This window comes from Cannabis sativa, chromosome 1 (assembly GCF_029168945.1).
Source record: "Cannabis sativa cultivar Pink pepper isolate KNU-18-1 chromosome 1, ASM2916894v1, whole genome shotgun sequence".
NCBI lineage: Eukaryota > Viridiplantae > Streptophyta > Magnoliopsida > Rosales > Cannabaceae > Cannabis > Cannabis sativa.
The window spans coordinates 41,476,377-41,491,958 of record NC_083601.1 but is presented as its reverse complement, the minus strand read 5'-3'; the positions used below and the strand labels follow the sequence as shown (position 1 = coordinate 41,491,958).

The window sequence follows — 15,582 nt, the reverse complement described above, 5'->3', positions numbered from 1 at the left end:
AACTACCAATTGTTTAACCAAACGCTACTTAAGAGTAAATGAGAACAAAATTCAAACAACGCCAGCATCAAAAGGAGTAGCTAATACCCATTCCTCTGCCCAACTGTAGATACTAGATAACACTTTACTTTTGTAAGCATGTTTTAAACTAGTTGAAACAAAAATAAATCAGAGTTCTTTTGTTTTTTTTTTTTAACAAAAATACTACAATTAATTTTTGCTTGGTTATCTCATATTCTCATTAATATAAGACTAGGAAAAATTGGTAACCAAGAAGTTGTCCATTTTCCAAATCTTGTTTATTTTTATTTTCTATAATAAGGGTATCAATAATGCTATTGCCATTGTTGTTGCTCGTCAGTAAGTGAAACCCTTTGCACAAAAAATAAATAAATATTATATTGGCTTTTAATGTAGTCTATGTAGATGGCCTAATAAATAGATTGATCGGTGTGTATATAATATATTTTTTGTAATGTATCGGCATATAATTCAAGTACACAAAGGGTAATACACTATTTTAATTTAGTTCATATTGCATATAATATAAAGCAACCAATTACACAACAACTTAGAATTACATTCAATTATAGCTTTCCAAAAACATGCAAGTTGCTCATCGTCATCGTCTAACTCGCTGGGTCTCTGTCTATGGTTATTGTTGTTTTTTCCTTGCAAAATGAGAACAAACAGGATAGGATGAATTGAATTGGAGTCATATTTCTCAATTAAATCTCCTTTTCTTTCAAGTAATCGATGTCTTCATTTAAAACTTATATAATAATAATGAAACAAAGAACATTGCTATCTGGTGCCTCTAGCACCTATAGTATAGTGATTTTTTATAATATTTAATTAAGTAAAATAAGTAGAACTCGATATTGAGTTGCACTAAACAATATTATACCTCAAAAAGGTACTAAACACAAATCACCATGGTTCCCTAAGCATTTCTCTAAAATAAAGCTACCAAAACAAATAGCATACAATAACAGCAAAGCAACGTACTTTTTAAACTATTTGCTATCCCAAAACTCAAAAGCACATTCCTCAGTGCCTTCGATGCATTATCACTTGAAGTCCGTAAATGTAATTGTAATCCATATCACTCAATCATACATGTATAGAGAATGTATATTATATGGAAGAAGAATAAGAAGAAGAAAATCTATTGCACAGACATTGCACCATGCATTTGAAACTTTAATTCAATAAAGCTTTGGTTTATGCAAATAGGTACCCCTCAAAGGCTCAAAACCTCAAAAAGAGAACCCAGCTCAGGATCAGGTATGGAGAGCACATTTTAGACTTCAATAAACTCAGAAAATGTTGCCCATTAGTAGAAAATGCCTAAATTCAGAAAACTGGGTACGCTGCTTTTGGCTTAAACCGGCTTCATTGGGAGAAAAACCTACCAAGAAAATAAAAAATTGGAATTCGTTTTCATTGCCCCGCGGTTCAAGGAACAACAGGCAGTTCAAAGAACTATGTCTTCGGGTGTAGGATATACATGCTGCTGAACTGAGCTGAACTGAAAGACCCCATAACTACAGTTAGCTAGTCACACTCATTAGTTTGAGCAAGCTCTCAATTTCCCATTCCTCTGCCTGCAATGCAAGTAATGTGCAGCAATTAGTAATCCATGCTCATAGAAAAGATAAGGGATGAGAAATAAATAAGTTACAAACAATCAATAACTAACCAAAATGAATCTTTCTTTTCTTGTGCTAGTAACTCTTCAAAAGAAATGTCAGAGTATTCCGCATCTGCTGTTTCTATCAACTCTTCGGATTTTGCTTTTAGCTCCATGCGAGCACCGATTTCCAGCATCTGTAATGCGAATACAAAAGAGAAGGTTAAATGCATATATAACATGCTATACAGAAAACCACATGTTATGATACTCTATCAACAAGAATGAAAATAATACCTTCTTGTATGCCGGTGAAAGTTTGAGCTGTTGTTGGAGCCAATTGTAAACGAATGCATCCTCTTCCAGTCTCTTTTGCTCTAATTCTAATTTATATATCTGAAATGTAATAGCATAAACTTCTTATTGTGAAACAAGATATACAAGAACATTTCTTAAGGACCAAATTCAAAACAGTTGTTACATGTACCTGCTGACGAAGACGATCAAAGGATGATCGGTCTGCTTTGCATAGTAAAGCCTTTGTAATAGTGAATTTACGCTGGATGAGATCAGCCCTTCCATAGAAAATGACATTAAGTTAGAACTTTAGAAGTCACATTAGGAAATTAAAGGGGAAAAGGTTTGATTTGTATGAAGTTCCAGAATAATGAGTTTCAAAAGAAATAAGTTTTAAGAGTTGCAAATGAGCGAAATTAACACGACTCAGTAGAAAATAATGAATTTGTATTGGTGATATAAAATATGTGGATGAATTTGGCAATGAATAGAATAATGGTATGTGTAGTTTACATAAAAATTGATAAATCAGGTTAAACAAAAAAAACCACAAAGCTTCTTTAAAAGTAGCATCACGACATACTTGTGCTGCATCTCATTTTTAGCTTCCACCAAACAATTAGCAAAATCTCCTATCTGCATTATGTTGAAACACTGAGGATTAAAAAAACATTATATGCGAACCCCCAAGAACTAAGTCACCGTAGAAAATGACCATATGTACTGTCTAAACATAACCATAAATTCATAATAGGATAGTGAAATGATTACTATCCTCCAAAGATTATATCTTTCATTCCATGTTACTATAGATAATATACCAGACTTATTTTTTGAAACAACATAACTTAAAATTTTGTAAAAAAAAAACTTATTTCCAAAGTCCTATAACAAATAGATGGCTCTTCATTGCATGGTTTACTGGTGATAAAATTAAGCATGAAGAGTTAGAAAATCAAAAATCTCATCTGTTATCCAAGAATGACAAGAACACCTTAAATTTTATCCAGTCCAATGTTGCCCAAGAAGCAAAATGCCTTAAAGACTTTCATATTACTTTTCTCAAGTTTAGCCTAACATTTCAAGTACATTTCTATAATTAAGCTTGCTAATCATAGGTTCTACATCAGTTCCTTACTTAAATCTTATAATCTCTAGGAGGTAAGAGACTCTAGAAGTTCCCACAGTAGCAAGAATAATACTGAAACCAATGAAGACTCTTGATTATGCCCACCTCAAATTTTTTCCAAATAGTAAAATGCTATCATCATAACATTAGCAAATGGCTAAAATATAATAATGATCAATCTCATATATTTACTTCTTCTTTCTCAGGTGTTTTAACATAAATGGTCATAGTTAAAGATGAATATTTTCAAGACACGTTAGGATGTATATCAAATGTGTAAAACCCACAACCATTATCAAAGAAAACGTAGAATACAAAATCTTTTGTCTAAACGAAGATTTAAGACTAAATAAAACAAAAAATATACCAACATTTTGCACATCAAGGGATATGAATGTAAAAGAAAAGCATGACATTTTGGAAGAAGAAGAAAAAGAAGAAGCAAGCACCTGAGCCAGTGTCAATCCCTTGGATTGGTGACACTTCATAAGTTCATCATATTGTTGTTTGATCTTCCTCTGTGTAACACTACTCGACGATGTAAACGGGTACAAACAAACCAAATCAGGTTTCTCCCGATAACCCGAACCCAAATCGCTTTTCTCTAAATGAGAACCATCTTCTTCACCATTATCTTCGCCTTTCGAATTCGAACTTTTCTTCTTGCTCCTCTTTTTCTTCTTCTTCCCTCTCTGATCTCCAACCAATCTACCCTTCTCCCCATCAAAACCCGACCCGTCAGTAGCCGGGTCACAACGCTTTTCATTCTCAAACAAGCTCTCCCATTTCGGGGAATCGGAGGGTAAAATCTCAAGAAGAAGTGAACGAGTCGAATGGGTCAAATGGGCCGACTTATCTTCAGGAGTTTGATGAGTTTCACCATTAGTCTCAGACAAGGAAGCTTCATATCGTAAAGGGTCAGTCTGGTTCGGTTTCTTCTGGGCTTGCTCTGTTTTCCTTAACCATTTGTAGACAGAGAAAGAGAAAAGGAAGACAGAGAAAGATGATAAGAAGACGAAGAAGCAAAACGCGAACATGAGTGTATGAGATATTTTCTGGGGTTGATGGAGTTTCGTTATTGGAAAACTAGAGAAAAGATTGGATATATATATGAACATGTAGCCGCCATTGAAACGCGTCATTTAGTTTACAGAAATTTTCTTTCTTTCTTTGTTTAATATCTTTTGATTTATATTACTATTTAGTATTTAGAAATACAAAGGGCTTTGGGTTTGATAGTGAGTTTGAAGCTATGTGAGAAATTATGTTCCCTTCTTTGTACTCACTACACTACTTTGCTTTCAAATTTTAAAAGCTTCTAATTTCATATAATATTAATACGTGTGTCTTTATAATTGGATTTAAATGAAAGATTATGTATAAGTGTGACACTTTACTAACTTTATACTTTTATTTATTGAATATTTTATTTAAGTATAGATTACGTGGGCAAAAAATGAAACAGGTCAACTTACTAGTTTAATTATTATTCTTCTCTACTGATATTTGACATTGTTTTCATTTTCTTTTTATAACTGACATATAGTTTTCAATTGTTGAGAAAGAGAAAATTAAATGGTGTAAAATTTGTTCCAAACTCAGATGTGTACGGCTACCATATTTGTGTTATTGTGATTTGTCCCCTACTTTAATGCCGTGCCGTATAATGAGGTACTCTTGAATTTGAATGTGCCACAGAGTAAGAATTCTTCAAACATTATAATTTGTACATTTCAAAAAAAAAAAAAAACATTATAATTCGTAGGTTTTCTTTTAGTTCTTATTATCATAATGTAGTTTTAAAAAAAAACAGCTTCATTAAAACTTCAAAAGTAAATTCAGTAGGAGAAACCTCAAGAGAAAAAAAGTGTCAAACAATAACATGAATCATTAAGTCTATCTATAAAGCAAAAACAATACAATTAGAGCGATCGAGCCACCAAATATAATTATCAATCAGAAACAAAACTAACTTTTCAAAGTGTGAGCCACACTGTTAACAATTCTAGGATAGTACAAAAAAGAGATATGATTAAAATATTGACAATAAAGAATGATATCTCTAATAATACAACTTAGATAAGACTGATCAATTTTACTGTGATAAATAACATTAATAACAGTAAGACAATCAGACTCTAAAATCACCATTTGATAGCCAAGTAGGACACAGAGTAGATACCTAACGCCTCGGCAACATAAGGAGAGAAACAACCATTCCAAGCGCAAGTACTAGAAGCTATTACGAGACCAAAATCATCACGAAATACTGCCTCAATCTTGGATTTACCCAACTCAAAACTCAAACCAGCATCACGATTGATTTTCACCACCTCAAAAGGTGGTTTGGTCCATTTGACAACTTACTGATTCTCAAGAAGAATATCAAAACGAGTGTTGCTGAATCAAACCGCTTTAAGAATCCATACTCCAGTCAAACAAAATGTCATCATCCACACAAACTTATTCATTTACTTATTTATTTTGTGGATACCAAATTTTCTAAAAGTACATTTCAAATATAGTAATAGACATAGTATCTAATGTAGTTGGTCACTGACAAAAGCTTTCAAACCACATTTTGGGGTGAGAAAACTAAAAAACGCATAAAATATAACTTATCCATCCAATAATACATCATAGGCTACTAATAAACGACAGAAAATTAAATAAATATTAGATACTAAAATAAAATTCAGAAATTCATGACATCTAAATTAAAGAATGTAATAATAAAATATTGAACTTTAAATTAGCAACTCTACTCTTGTTAAGCTTTAAATGCTAGAAGTCTACAAAATATATATAAATAAATCCTAACGAATCCAATGATAGATTTAGAGCAGTGATTTTTGTGCACATGGTCAGAACAGAGCATGGTTCTTAATGGGAAAACCAAAGTTCAGATTAAATTAACACTTTTTTTCTTTCTTTAATAAAGCTCCAAGGATTCAGTTGTTCATGATAATTAATGATAAATTATGACTCTTATTTTCCACCCACTTGATTCAGATTCTAACTAAAATAAGCAAAAACATTTTTTCTTTTAATCCAGAAACCATGGCCCCTATTTTCAATTAGGTTACAAAAGTGTATTTATTATTTCTAGTTTTACACATTGATTTAAGCTGTACTGTGAGGAAATTGCAGGGAAACAATGCCTTTAAATCATTACACCTTTAACAAGAACAAAGCTTACCCCAGTTTTCAGGAGGTCTAAACCAGTAAAAAACATTGTACAGTCATTTCAGCAGTTGGAATATTAGACTTCAATTACTTTATTTTTAAGAACTGGAAAAGTCTTCAAAAGATCTTAACTTTTTTTTTTCCTTTTGTTACTGATAAATGAGACTTTTCCCAAAATTATCTAGTCAACCCTTGCAAAACCAATAGCACCATAATAAGAATTGATAATAAACTTGAAATTTTCTCATTAAAATTTGAAACATTTCTACAAGAACAAGCAATGAAACAATTGCTCCCAACAAGTTACACAAAATAAAGAAGAGAAACCTTAACCTTAAACTTACTACTGGAAGCCAGAAGCTTCCATATCATCAAATTAAACTAGAAAAAAAAAATGTGCACATGGACTCCCATAAGTGTCATCTCAATGTGCAAACTGACCCCACAATTCTCTTCCCCATCATTGTATAACATGCAGGGAACCAATTGAAACGAGAGCTAGTTATGTACATATTGCTTAATCACAATCATCTTGAAGAGCTCTTTAGGCATTCAACCATGTGGTGTGTTGTATTTTTGTTTTGTACAACTTCACCAAGGAGAAAGCCAATGAATGGTTGCAGCTGACTTACTTGTATAGAATATTAAACGTACCCAAAAATTAACTGAGATTGCTATATGCGAGCATGAACGTGAACGAAAAACAATGTGAGAGAGACCTTTTGCTTTCGGATGTTTAGAATCAACTGCAAACGGCCTCCACGGAGAGTTTCTTCATTACACTAGGACATGGATCACCTCCAAACATTTCTGGTGCTACAGTAACCGAGCACGAGTTCTGACCAACACAAAGCTGCAGGTAAAACAAACAATGTAAGCCGGCTGATGGGAAAACAAGAAAAACCAATAAAAGAAAAATCAATTACACTAGTATAACATACCCTTTCAAAGGCGTCATATGAATTGTGAGCATGACAGGCTCCCTCATGAAAGCTTCCACAAGCACCTTCTGGTGTTCCAAAGCTAGCAAACTTTATCTTTGTAATCTTCTGTCCGGCGCCACAAGACAAGTGGGCTTTAGGCCTCAAAGGTTTATTGACATTACCAGAGGCTTGCATATGCCAATTCATTAGTGTTGGCTGCCATTCATAGATATCAGCACATACAGTGTCTACATCCCTTCTATCCAAAAAGATACCATTGGGATCTCCACCCCACTCTTCGAATACCACCAACAAATTGCCTGTTGGTTTAAGCCATGAATGAGGAACATGATACCTGAAAGTATTAACAATATTTGTCAGTTTGTGACCTTCCCACCAAAGCATTAGAGCCCAAATAAAGTTTTAGTTATCCACTTACCATCTTTGTGAAGCTTCCCCACAGTTACTTAGGCATTTCTTCTCATGATATGTTCCAGCATAGTTGCAGCCACCACAGCTACCTAATGCTGTATAAGAAGGCCAGTAGCGGCCAAGACTTTGGCCATTAATCCATATTTGACCTTTGCCCATGCTGCCCATATCCAAAGCTAATGGTGCATAGCCTTTTGGAGCATCAAAACTAGTCTGAAAGAAAAAAGAGAATGTCAGAAATCACCATTTGGATTATGGCTCAAAAAGAGCCTATTAGTTTCTTTACACAACCTTGGATAAGTAACTAATGAACTGAAGTTGAACATTCAGATACTCACTTTGAACCATGTCAAAGGCTGCTTTCGGGCTACTAGAGAACCTTGAATCCAATCAACTGAGGAACTCCCAGTGAGTGAATGAAGACTCAAGGCTTCTCCTTTAAGACCAACCTGAAGAGAGAGCATAGACTTATTAATCACTACCATTATGGGGATTTATGAGAAAGTCAAGGGAAACCAACCTTGTAAGACCATTTCTGCCATGACAAGTCTCTCCTACCCTCATTGAGACCATTAAGTGTAACAGGGCCAAGAACGCCAGCATTCCATGTCTCAAAGTGTGGACCCACATTCTGAAGCCAAATCATAGGTAAACATGTCATATTCAAATATCCATGTGCATATTAATGCGTGCTCAGTAAAGGGAATATGAGAGAGATAGAGAAGGAGAAAGGGACAAACCGGAAGACCAACGGCGATACTTAAAAGTGCAATTGTGTTGATTCCAGCTCTCAAGTTCACACCTTTACTGAATGTAAGTTTTGGGAATTCTAAGCTTCCATACGAAGTACCTGAAAAAGGTAATAAGAATTGGCATGTCATGGAGAGAAATCCTAAAATGATTAGGCTAAGTGCTCGCCAGAACGATTCTGCCTAATAAGTTTTCCTGGTGTGCTCATAAACACAAAAGAATCAACAATAAGCAGCCTACCTGCTAGTTGACCATTGACAAAAACATGCAATGCATGCCCAGCTGACAAGACTGTTAGTACAGGGGATTTTCCACTCCTCAAAAATCCTTCGTTGGAATCAATCTTTATACTGGAAATTCAAATGGTATTATTAAGAGAAAAATGCCACAAATTGAGAGAAACATTTATGGCTATATGTCAAAGGAAATGAAAAAAGATCAGTTATGTTACTCACTCTGTCATGTACCACAGATAATCAGAGGCATCTCTGGTGGTATTTATCTGCTCCAATAAGCCAACAACCGTGAACGATGTATCACTATAAGAGGTGGTCTCTTCATTGTATGCTTGCCAAGAAAATCCTCCATGCATAGGAACACGGGTCATCTTCATTGTTGCACTTTGAGCTCCAACCTGAATTGGAAAAGAATAATGTCAATTTCCTTTTCTGTAGCCAAATATGTATGCAACTAATGACAATGACTGGGGATAGAATTGTGCTGAAACACAATTAATATGATCTAACTCAATGAACAAAATAATTTTCTCTTACCCTTGCGGTGTTATATACTGTGTTTTTGCAATCGGGAAGAATGCTAATAGACCATGGAGGTAGATTGTAATGCATATTCCCAAAGGACACTTTTACAAATGATTTTGGGTTGTAGTTTGCAAGGAATGCAGCACATCCTCCGGATTTTGATTTAAATACATGAGCCTGTAATATTATAACAAGTTAAAGATTTAAGCTTTACTTCCATACCTATATTTATAGTATATAGAACATCATTTTGTCAGAAAACTTAAGTCCAACCTGTGCATAATTTCCAAGTGGTGTTACAGTAGGATCTGCAGAAACTAAAGCTGGTTCGCACAGTTTTATTGCTCTGTGCAAATCTTTCAAATGACCCCATTTAGGTTCCCTCAATAGTCCTGAACACAGAAAACAGTATAGACACATCAGATATAAACACTAATTGTGTATATTTTCATAAACCAAGCACACATTTTATCTTCTAGACCACTGAGGAGGCAAAGCCAAGTAACAAGTAATGTATGTAAGTACAAGTACAAGTGTAGACTATGTTATGACCAGGGATCAATCATTCAAAGGGCATGGACCCACATAAGATGGGATAAAGAGTCATCCTCAACATTTTCAAATGATACCATTTCAAGTGCTTTTCACATAAGAAATCAAAAGGCTCCACGAGAAAGTCATAAGAAACCACAAAGTCGTACCAGTTCAGCGTCTATATGTCAAACAAAGCACATCACCACTTTGTAATATGGTTGACAACTTGTGCCACATCAAAAAATTATTACTTCACCAACCTCAACAGAATCTAGAATTTTAAACTGTAGTCACCTACCTTATTCATAATCCATCTACCTTAACTATCTCTAAGAAAAAGTAGTTGGGGAAATTTTTTTAACATCAAACATTTTTTGCACATATAGTCACATACCATATTCATCAAGAGGTGCATCATAATCATAGCTAGTAGCAATAAAAGGACCACCGGCGGTTCGGCCAAAATTTGTTCCTCCATGATACTGTAACCATGAAAACAAGCAAATAATTAGCAATTAACTTCAATTAGGTGTTACTTTTAGATGGCAATTCAAAACACAAGATGACTACCATGTAATAATTGATGAATGCTCCCCCCTTTTGAATAAATCTAGCAACTGCAAAGGCCAAGTCTTCAGCTGGTCGGTATGGAACTGCGCCACCAAATTCTGTATACCTGCAGGTAGACAAGGAATGTTATAACTGATATAGCCAAACTAAGAATATAATTCCCAAAGAAAGCAACAAGCCTGGAAATTACCAGCCAGTCCAGGCTTCAGTCCACATTTTAGGTTTATAAGCCTTGTTTGGAGAAAAGTAGTCACAGTAGAATCCATTGCAGGCATTGATCTGTCAAGTGACAAGAACACTATTAAGTTTTCAATCCAAAATTTGTGAAAATACAAACAAGAAGGGAATGGAAAAATATGATTGTAATGATAGTGAAACTAAACTAAATAAGACACACTATTAAATTTGTGTCTAAAGGTTATTTTTTAGCTTTTGAATTTATTAATGCATGCCATCAAATTTAAGTTGAAAAGGAAAGTCAAATAAATCAAATAAAAAATGGTCAATATGTTATTAGTGCAAAAGCTCACAGATGCCAAAAGGAATTAAAAAAATAACAAAGTGCAGCAAACAGTGGAGAGAGAGAGAGATGAGAAAATACTGCCATGTGCAATGAGGACTAATCATTCATTTCCTTTCCTAAGCAACATGGGAACAAAACATCACTAAATAACAACCCCACTAAGAGTGAGGGACCATAACAAAAGAAGAAACATCAACTTTGTGTTACATAATATCATGAAAAAAACAGCAGGTAAAAAGATTAATAAAAGGTTGAAGATACTTACAACAGGATCAGGGGCATCATCTTGCTTACACATGATCCAAGGTACACCGGTGCCTAGTCCCACAGCCATATGAGCAGCCCAGTTAGAGTATGCCTTACCAGGAGCCCCAAGTTCATATTCCATGGGACCATATTCGTTTTCAATCTGTCACATATATCAAAAAGATCTTTCCATAAGTCTACTATTTAATCCATCAAATTTACAACTTAACTATTTGAGAAGTCTAGGACCAGAAAATAGTACACTTAGACTACCTGTGATAATATTATAGGACCACCTTGAGTTGCATACAGCCTTTCAGCTTTCATCATATTGACAATCTTTCTTGTGAATTTTTCCATTTGATACTTCATTGTTGAAATTCAAAAATTAAAATTCAGCACATTATTAATATATATAATAATAATTAAAAAAAAAAAGTAAGTGAAAAATCAAGGAGAACTAGTAAAGATTCCATACCTTGAAAGGTCCATTATCTGTTCTAAATCGAATACCCGGAATGTATTTCAACCAGACAGGAAAACCTCTGTGAGAATAAAAATTTTATAAGGTTAGCTTCACATTTCAGCAACTTCCAAAAAAATCTTTCTTTTTATAGAAATGTTATGACTTCATCATTACCCAAAATTCCATTCAGCACAAACATATGGACCAATTCTAAGATTTACATATAGGCCCGCTTGATGAACCAGCTTGACAAATTTAACCAGATCATAATTTCCCTCAAAATAGTACTGCAAAAAAGATTAACACAAAAAAAAAAAGGAAAAAAATTACAATCTGAATGCATGGTCAGAATCATCTAAGCACACAAAAACACAAAAGGTGGCCATTTATCCATTACTTTGCCTTGTGAAGGTTCATGCCCATTCCAGAAAACATAAGTTTGAATCACATCTAGACCTCCTTCTTTGGCCTTTTGAATAAGATCTGGCCACATCTGCAGCAAACCAGAAGAACCAATATCAAGAAACTATGACTTTTCAGGGAAAGGAAAAGAAAAGTAAATAATTATATAAATACAATACATGTATACACAGACACAAATAATAGTTTGGGGAGGAGAAAACAAGTGCCCAGATGAAAAAAAATGACCAAAGTAAGGAAAAGAAAGAAAAAAACAAGGAAAGTAAAGAGACCCATAAAGCACATTTGGAGGATTACCTCAGGAGTACTTCTGGGGTAGTGAATGGATCCAGAAATAAGGATCCTTCTCTGGCCATTAACGACAATAGCTTTAGAATCATAAGAAACAGAGGCTTGAACAGAAGAAGCCCAAAGGGACAATACCACAAGAAGCAAAGTATTCCACATTGCTAGCTTCAACCCCATCATGACATGAACCAAAAGCCCCTGCCCTCTCCTCTAACTTGAGCTCCACCAAAGTAAATGAATGACCTTTTTGGATAAATATTCTTTCTTTTTCTTTTATTTCTCTTGAGTGACTTTATTCTATGCCCTCTTTAGTTGTACAAACAGAGAGAGAGACAAGAAAACCCAGCTGGGCATGTCTTTGCTTGCCAGAATGAAGTTTACTTTTTTCCTCACTCTTCTCCCTTTTGTTTTGTTTGTTTCGAGTGGAGAGATAAGAAAAAATGGCGTGTTTTAATTCAAACAAAGTATGAAAGCTTGAAGCTTTAATTAATGTATGTGTGTTTTGCCAAAATGCATATGCTTTGCAGCTGCTTTTAAACACTGGAAAATGGAGGTTTTTGAAGTGAAAGCTGGCCCCACTTTTTGGCCTCACTTGAACTGTCACTCAGCTAATCCAGTAGAACAATATAATTGTATAAATTATTATTCATTAATAATCTCTCTTCTTCTTTTACCTTATTTTACGAGGAATAAATTATAAAATTAATTTATTATTTTTATCGAAAGTAAATTTGCTATAAAGCTCTGTTTGGGTGTTCGCTAAAATTAAAGCGTTTTTTATTTTTATTTTTTTTAATTTTCAGACACAGAGATTCTTAACTCAATCCCCATATGGTCGGCTCCTTCCTACTTAGTCGGCCCTAATATTTATGTTGTCTTATGGATTTTCACACCCCACGCGCCGAAGCTTTACACAGTTTCTTATCTTTGACCGATTAATTTAGTTGTTCTCGATTTTATTATGGCAGTACAGTTCACGTGTATCTATGGCGCGTAAAAAGTTGTTTTAATTGTGCTTTTCTTTTTTCTTTTAACTCATAATCATAAGTATAATTGGTTTTTTTTTTTTAATTTTTAAGAAAAAAATTGTAATTATATTTTATTTATTATATTTAATTTAATGGTTAGAACATGTTTGGTCAATTAGAGGGTGTTGCATCTCTAGTAATAGATTAGGGGGAACACGCTACTTCTACTAGTACTAGTATTACGATTACATTTACATGATTAGTAGTTAGATAAATATTACTACAAAGTGTGGTTAAAAGACACAAATATTTATTTTAATTTAATAAATATAATATACATAAAAGACACAAAGTGATGGAACTGGGCATTACTAATATTTCATATAAAATTCAAAAGAATAAGAAAATGATGTTAAAAGGAAAATGGGTACACTAATATAAAATGTAAAGACCCTGTTTGTAGAACTGGAAAAAAAAAAAGGGTAAATTTATTAGAAGTCATTTTGCTTCATTTTTATTAATATACCTTTCTTCATTATGGTAAGTTACTTTATAGCTATTTGACTATGTGTTCATTCTTTAAGGGGGAAAAAATCAAATGGCTCAGCTACGTATTGATGCAGCCCTTAATTGATGATAATGATGATATACCAAGTACTAATTAAGAGTCATAAATATAATATCCGCACAATTGATAAATATAATTATGATTGAATCTTCATGATTGATACCGACAAAATTCAAATTAAATTTCCTATAATATTGTACAAACACAATTTTTTTTTTAAAAAAATAAATAAATAATGTGCTTATATACTTTAAATACTTACTTTTAGTTTAATATAGACAATTGCAGTTATGAAGCAACACTGTGATCAATTAGTTTAGCAAATATCGATAGGGTTAACTAAATTGATAATTTTGTGCTTATATTATTAAGGAAATTAACTCAATATACTAAACAAAAGTCGACACAAAAAAAAAAAAATAGTGTTTCGGTTTTCTTTTTTTAATTATTATTATTTTGTTAGAAAAAAATTGACTGAAAAATACGTACACATTTGGATTTAAGCGGAATTATTAGTTGTAGTAAATTTGCATATATATATATATATATTTTATATTTTATAACTGTATCCTATACATATAAATTATCAGCATTGTTTGTGTATGTCAGTGTACATATCTATATGTATAAGATTGTCCAAAAATAAATGAGATAATTGATCAAGTTAGGTTGAGATGTGGAATCGATTGAATTAAAACCAAATTTTTATTACTATAAATACAATTTATTCTCAACTTCCACCGTATTGGTTTAAACATATATAACTACCTAGCTACCGTATAATTATATGCTGTATGTTGGATGAATTTTTTTTTTGTGAGAGAGAGCTGTGTTGGATGATTTTAATTAATACATGGTTAACTCCACACAGCTATGTATATATGTACGTCAACGTCAACTAGCTTATTTATCGCTATTTAATTATGACTAATTAATAATTTTTAATATTTATATTTTGACATCTGATCAGTTAATTTTCATGTTAATGTGATTCTTGTTTTAACACACAACACATCAGTTATATATTGTGTCTCCATACTCAAGGGTGAACATGAATTTATGGGGTTATATTTTCCTTTATTCAAAGAATTGAAAAGAAAATAAAGAACTTTAAACTAATTGTTATAGTTTTTTATTTGTATATTAATGTGTAGTCTGTGATCTATATGTTAAGCAATACAATTAGTAATTTATTTCCAGGGGTAAAATATTTTTATGCCACGAATAATGTTGCAGTTAATAACTCTAATAATCATTGTAATAAATTTGAGATTAAAAGACGTATAGTGATCAATATATAACAATTTAAGGGCCTATTTATGATTATTTGTCCAGGAACTTTAACTTATTATAACCAACTTATAATTCAATACTTATACATGATCATATCAGTTCAAAAATGAATAGCATTTATAAACAAATTAAAAAAATTGCAAATTACAAATATATATATTTTACTTTTTTTAAATCTAAAAAGAAATAGAAAAATAATTACAACATATTTCACAATAAGAAAATCTTAAAATTGGTATAAAAACTGTTGAATTTTTAAACTTGTTTAACATAAAATTTAAAATTGTATTGGGTGATGTGTGTAGTAGTGTAGTGTACTTGTAAGTACGACAAACTCTTTGCACTAGCTAACTAATCTCTTTGTATTATTAATTAATTATAATATATAACAATTAAATATTAATTATATGTGAGACATGTTCGACCCAAATGGACCAAACTTAATTAATTAGGTTCTCTCCTTACACCACACATAATAATTAATAACAATAAGATAAAGCGTGATTTGTAGCCTAATTGTTTGTATATATAAATTTTGTAATATTACTAATAGTAATAAACTTTCACTTTTCAATTTTCCCTTTTCCCTTTTCCC

General features: G+C 32.7%; 2 protein-coding genes across 2 annotated transcripts; both read right to left on the bottom strand.

Annotated features, from left to right (window-relative positions):
* Positions 1-1,026: 1,026 nt before the first annotated feature.
* LOC115707617 (uncharacterized) lies at positions 1,027-4,332 on the bottom strand. Its single transcript, XM_030635630.2, has 6 exons — positions 3,509-4,332; positions 2,514-2,566; positions 2,121-2,208; positions 1,931-2,029; positions 1,703-1,830; positions 1,027-1,607 (listed from the first exon to the last, which is right to left on the bottom strand). The coding sequence occupies exons 1-6, from the start codon at positions 4,199-4,201 to the stop codon at positions 1,571-1,573; spliced, it is 1,098 nt and encodes a 365-aa protein (XP_030491490.2). The 5' UTR covers positions 4,202-4,332; the 3' UTR covers positions 1,027-1,570.
* A 2,134-nt stretch (positions 4,333-6,466) lies between these two features.
* LOC115706940 (beta-galactosidase 1) lies at positions 6,467-12,684 on the bottom strand. The gene is made up of 19 exons (XM_030634722.2): positions 12,168-12,684; positions 11,848-11,943; positions 11,625-11,737; positions 11,463-11,529; positions 11,258-11,350; positions 11,004-11,147; positions 10,406-10,494; positions 10,216-10,321; positions 10,040-10,127; positions 9,385-9,503; positions 9,124-9,288; positions 8,806-8,984; positions 8,591-8,700; positions 8,341-8,450; positions 8,121-8,231; positions 7,939-8,049; positions 7,608-7,813; positions 7,187-7,523; positions 6,467-7,098 (listed from the first exon to the last, which is right to left on the bottom strand). The coding sequence occupies exons 1-19, from the start codon at positions 12,336-12,338 to the stop codon at positions 6,988-6,990; spliced, it is 2,526 nt and encodes an 841-aa protein (XP_030490582.2). The 5' UTR covers positions 12,339-12,684; the 3' UTR covers positions 6,467-6,987.
* Positions 12,685-15,582: the final 2,898 nt, after the last annotated feature.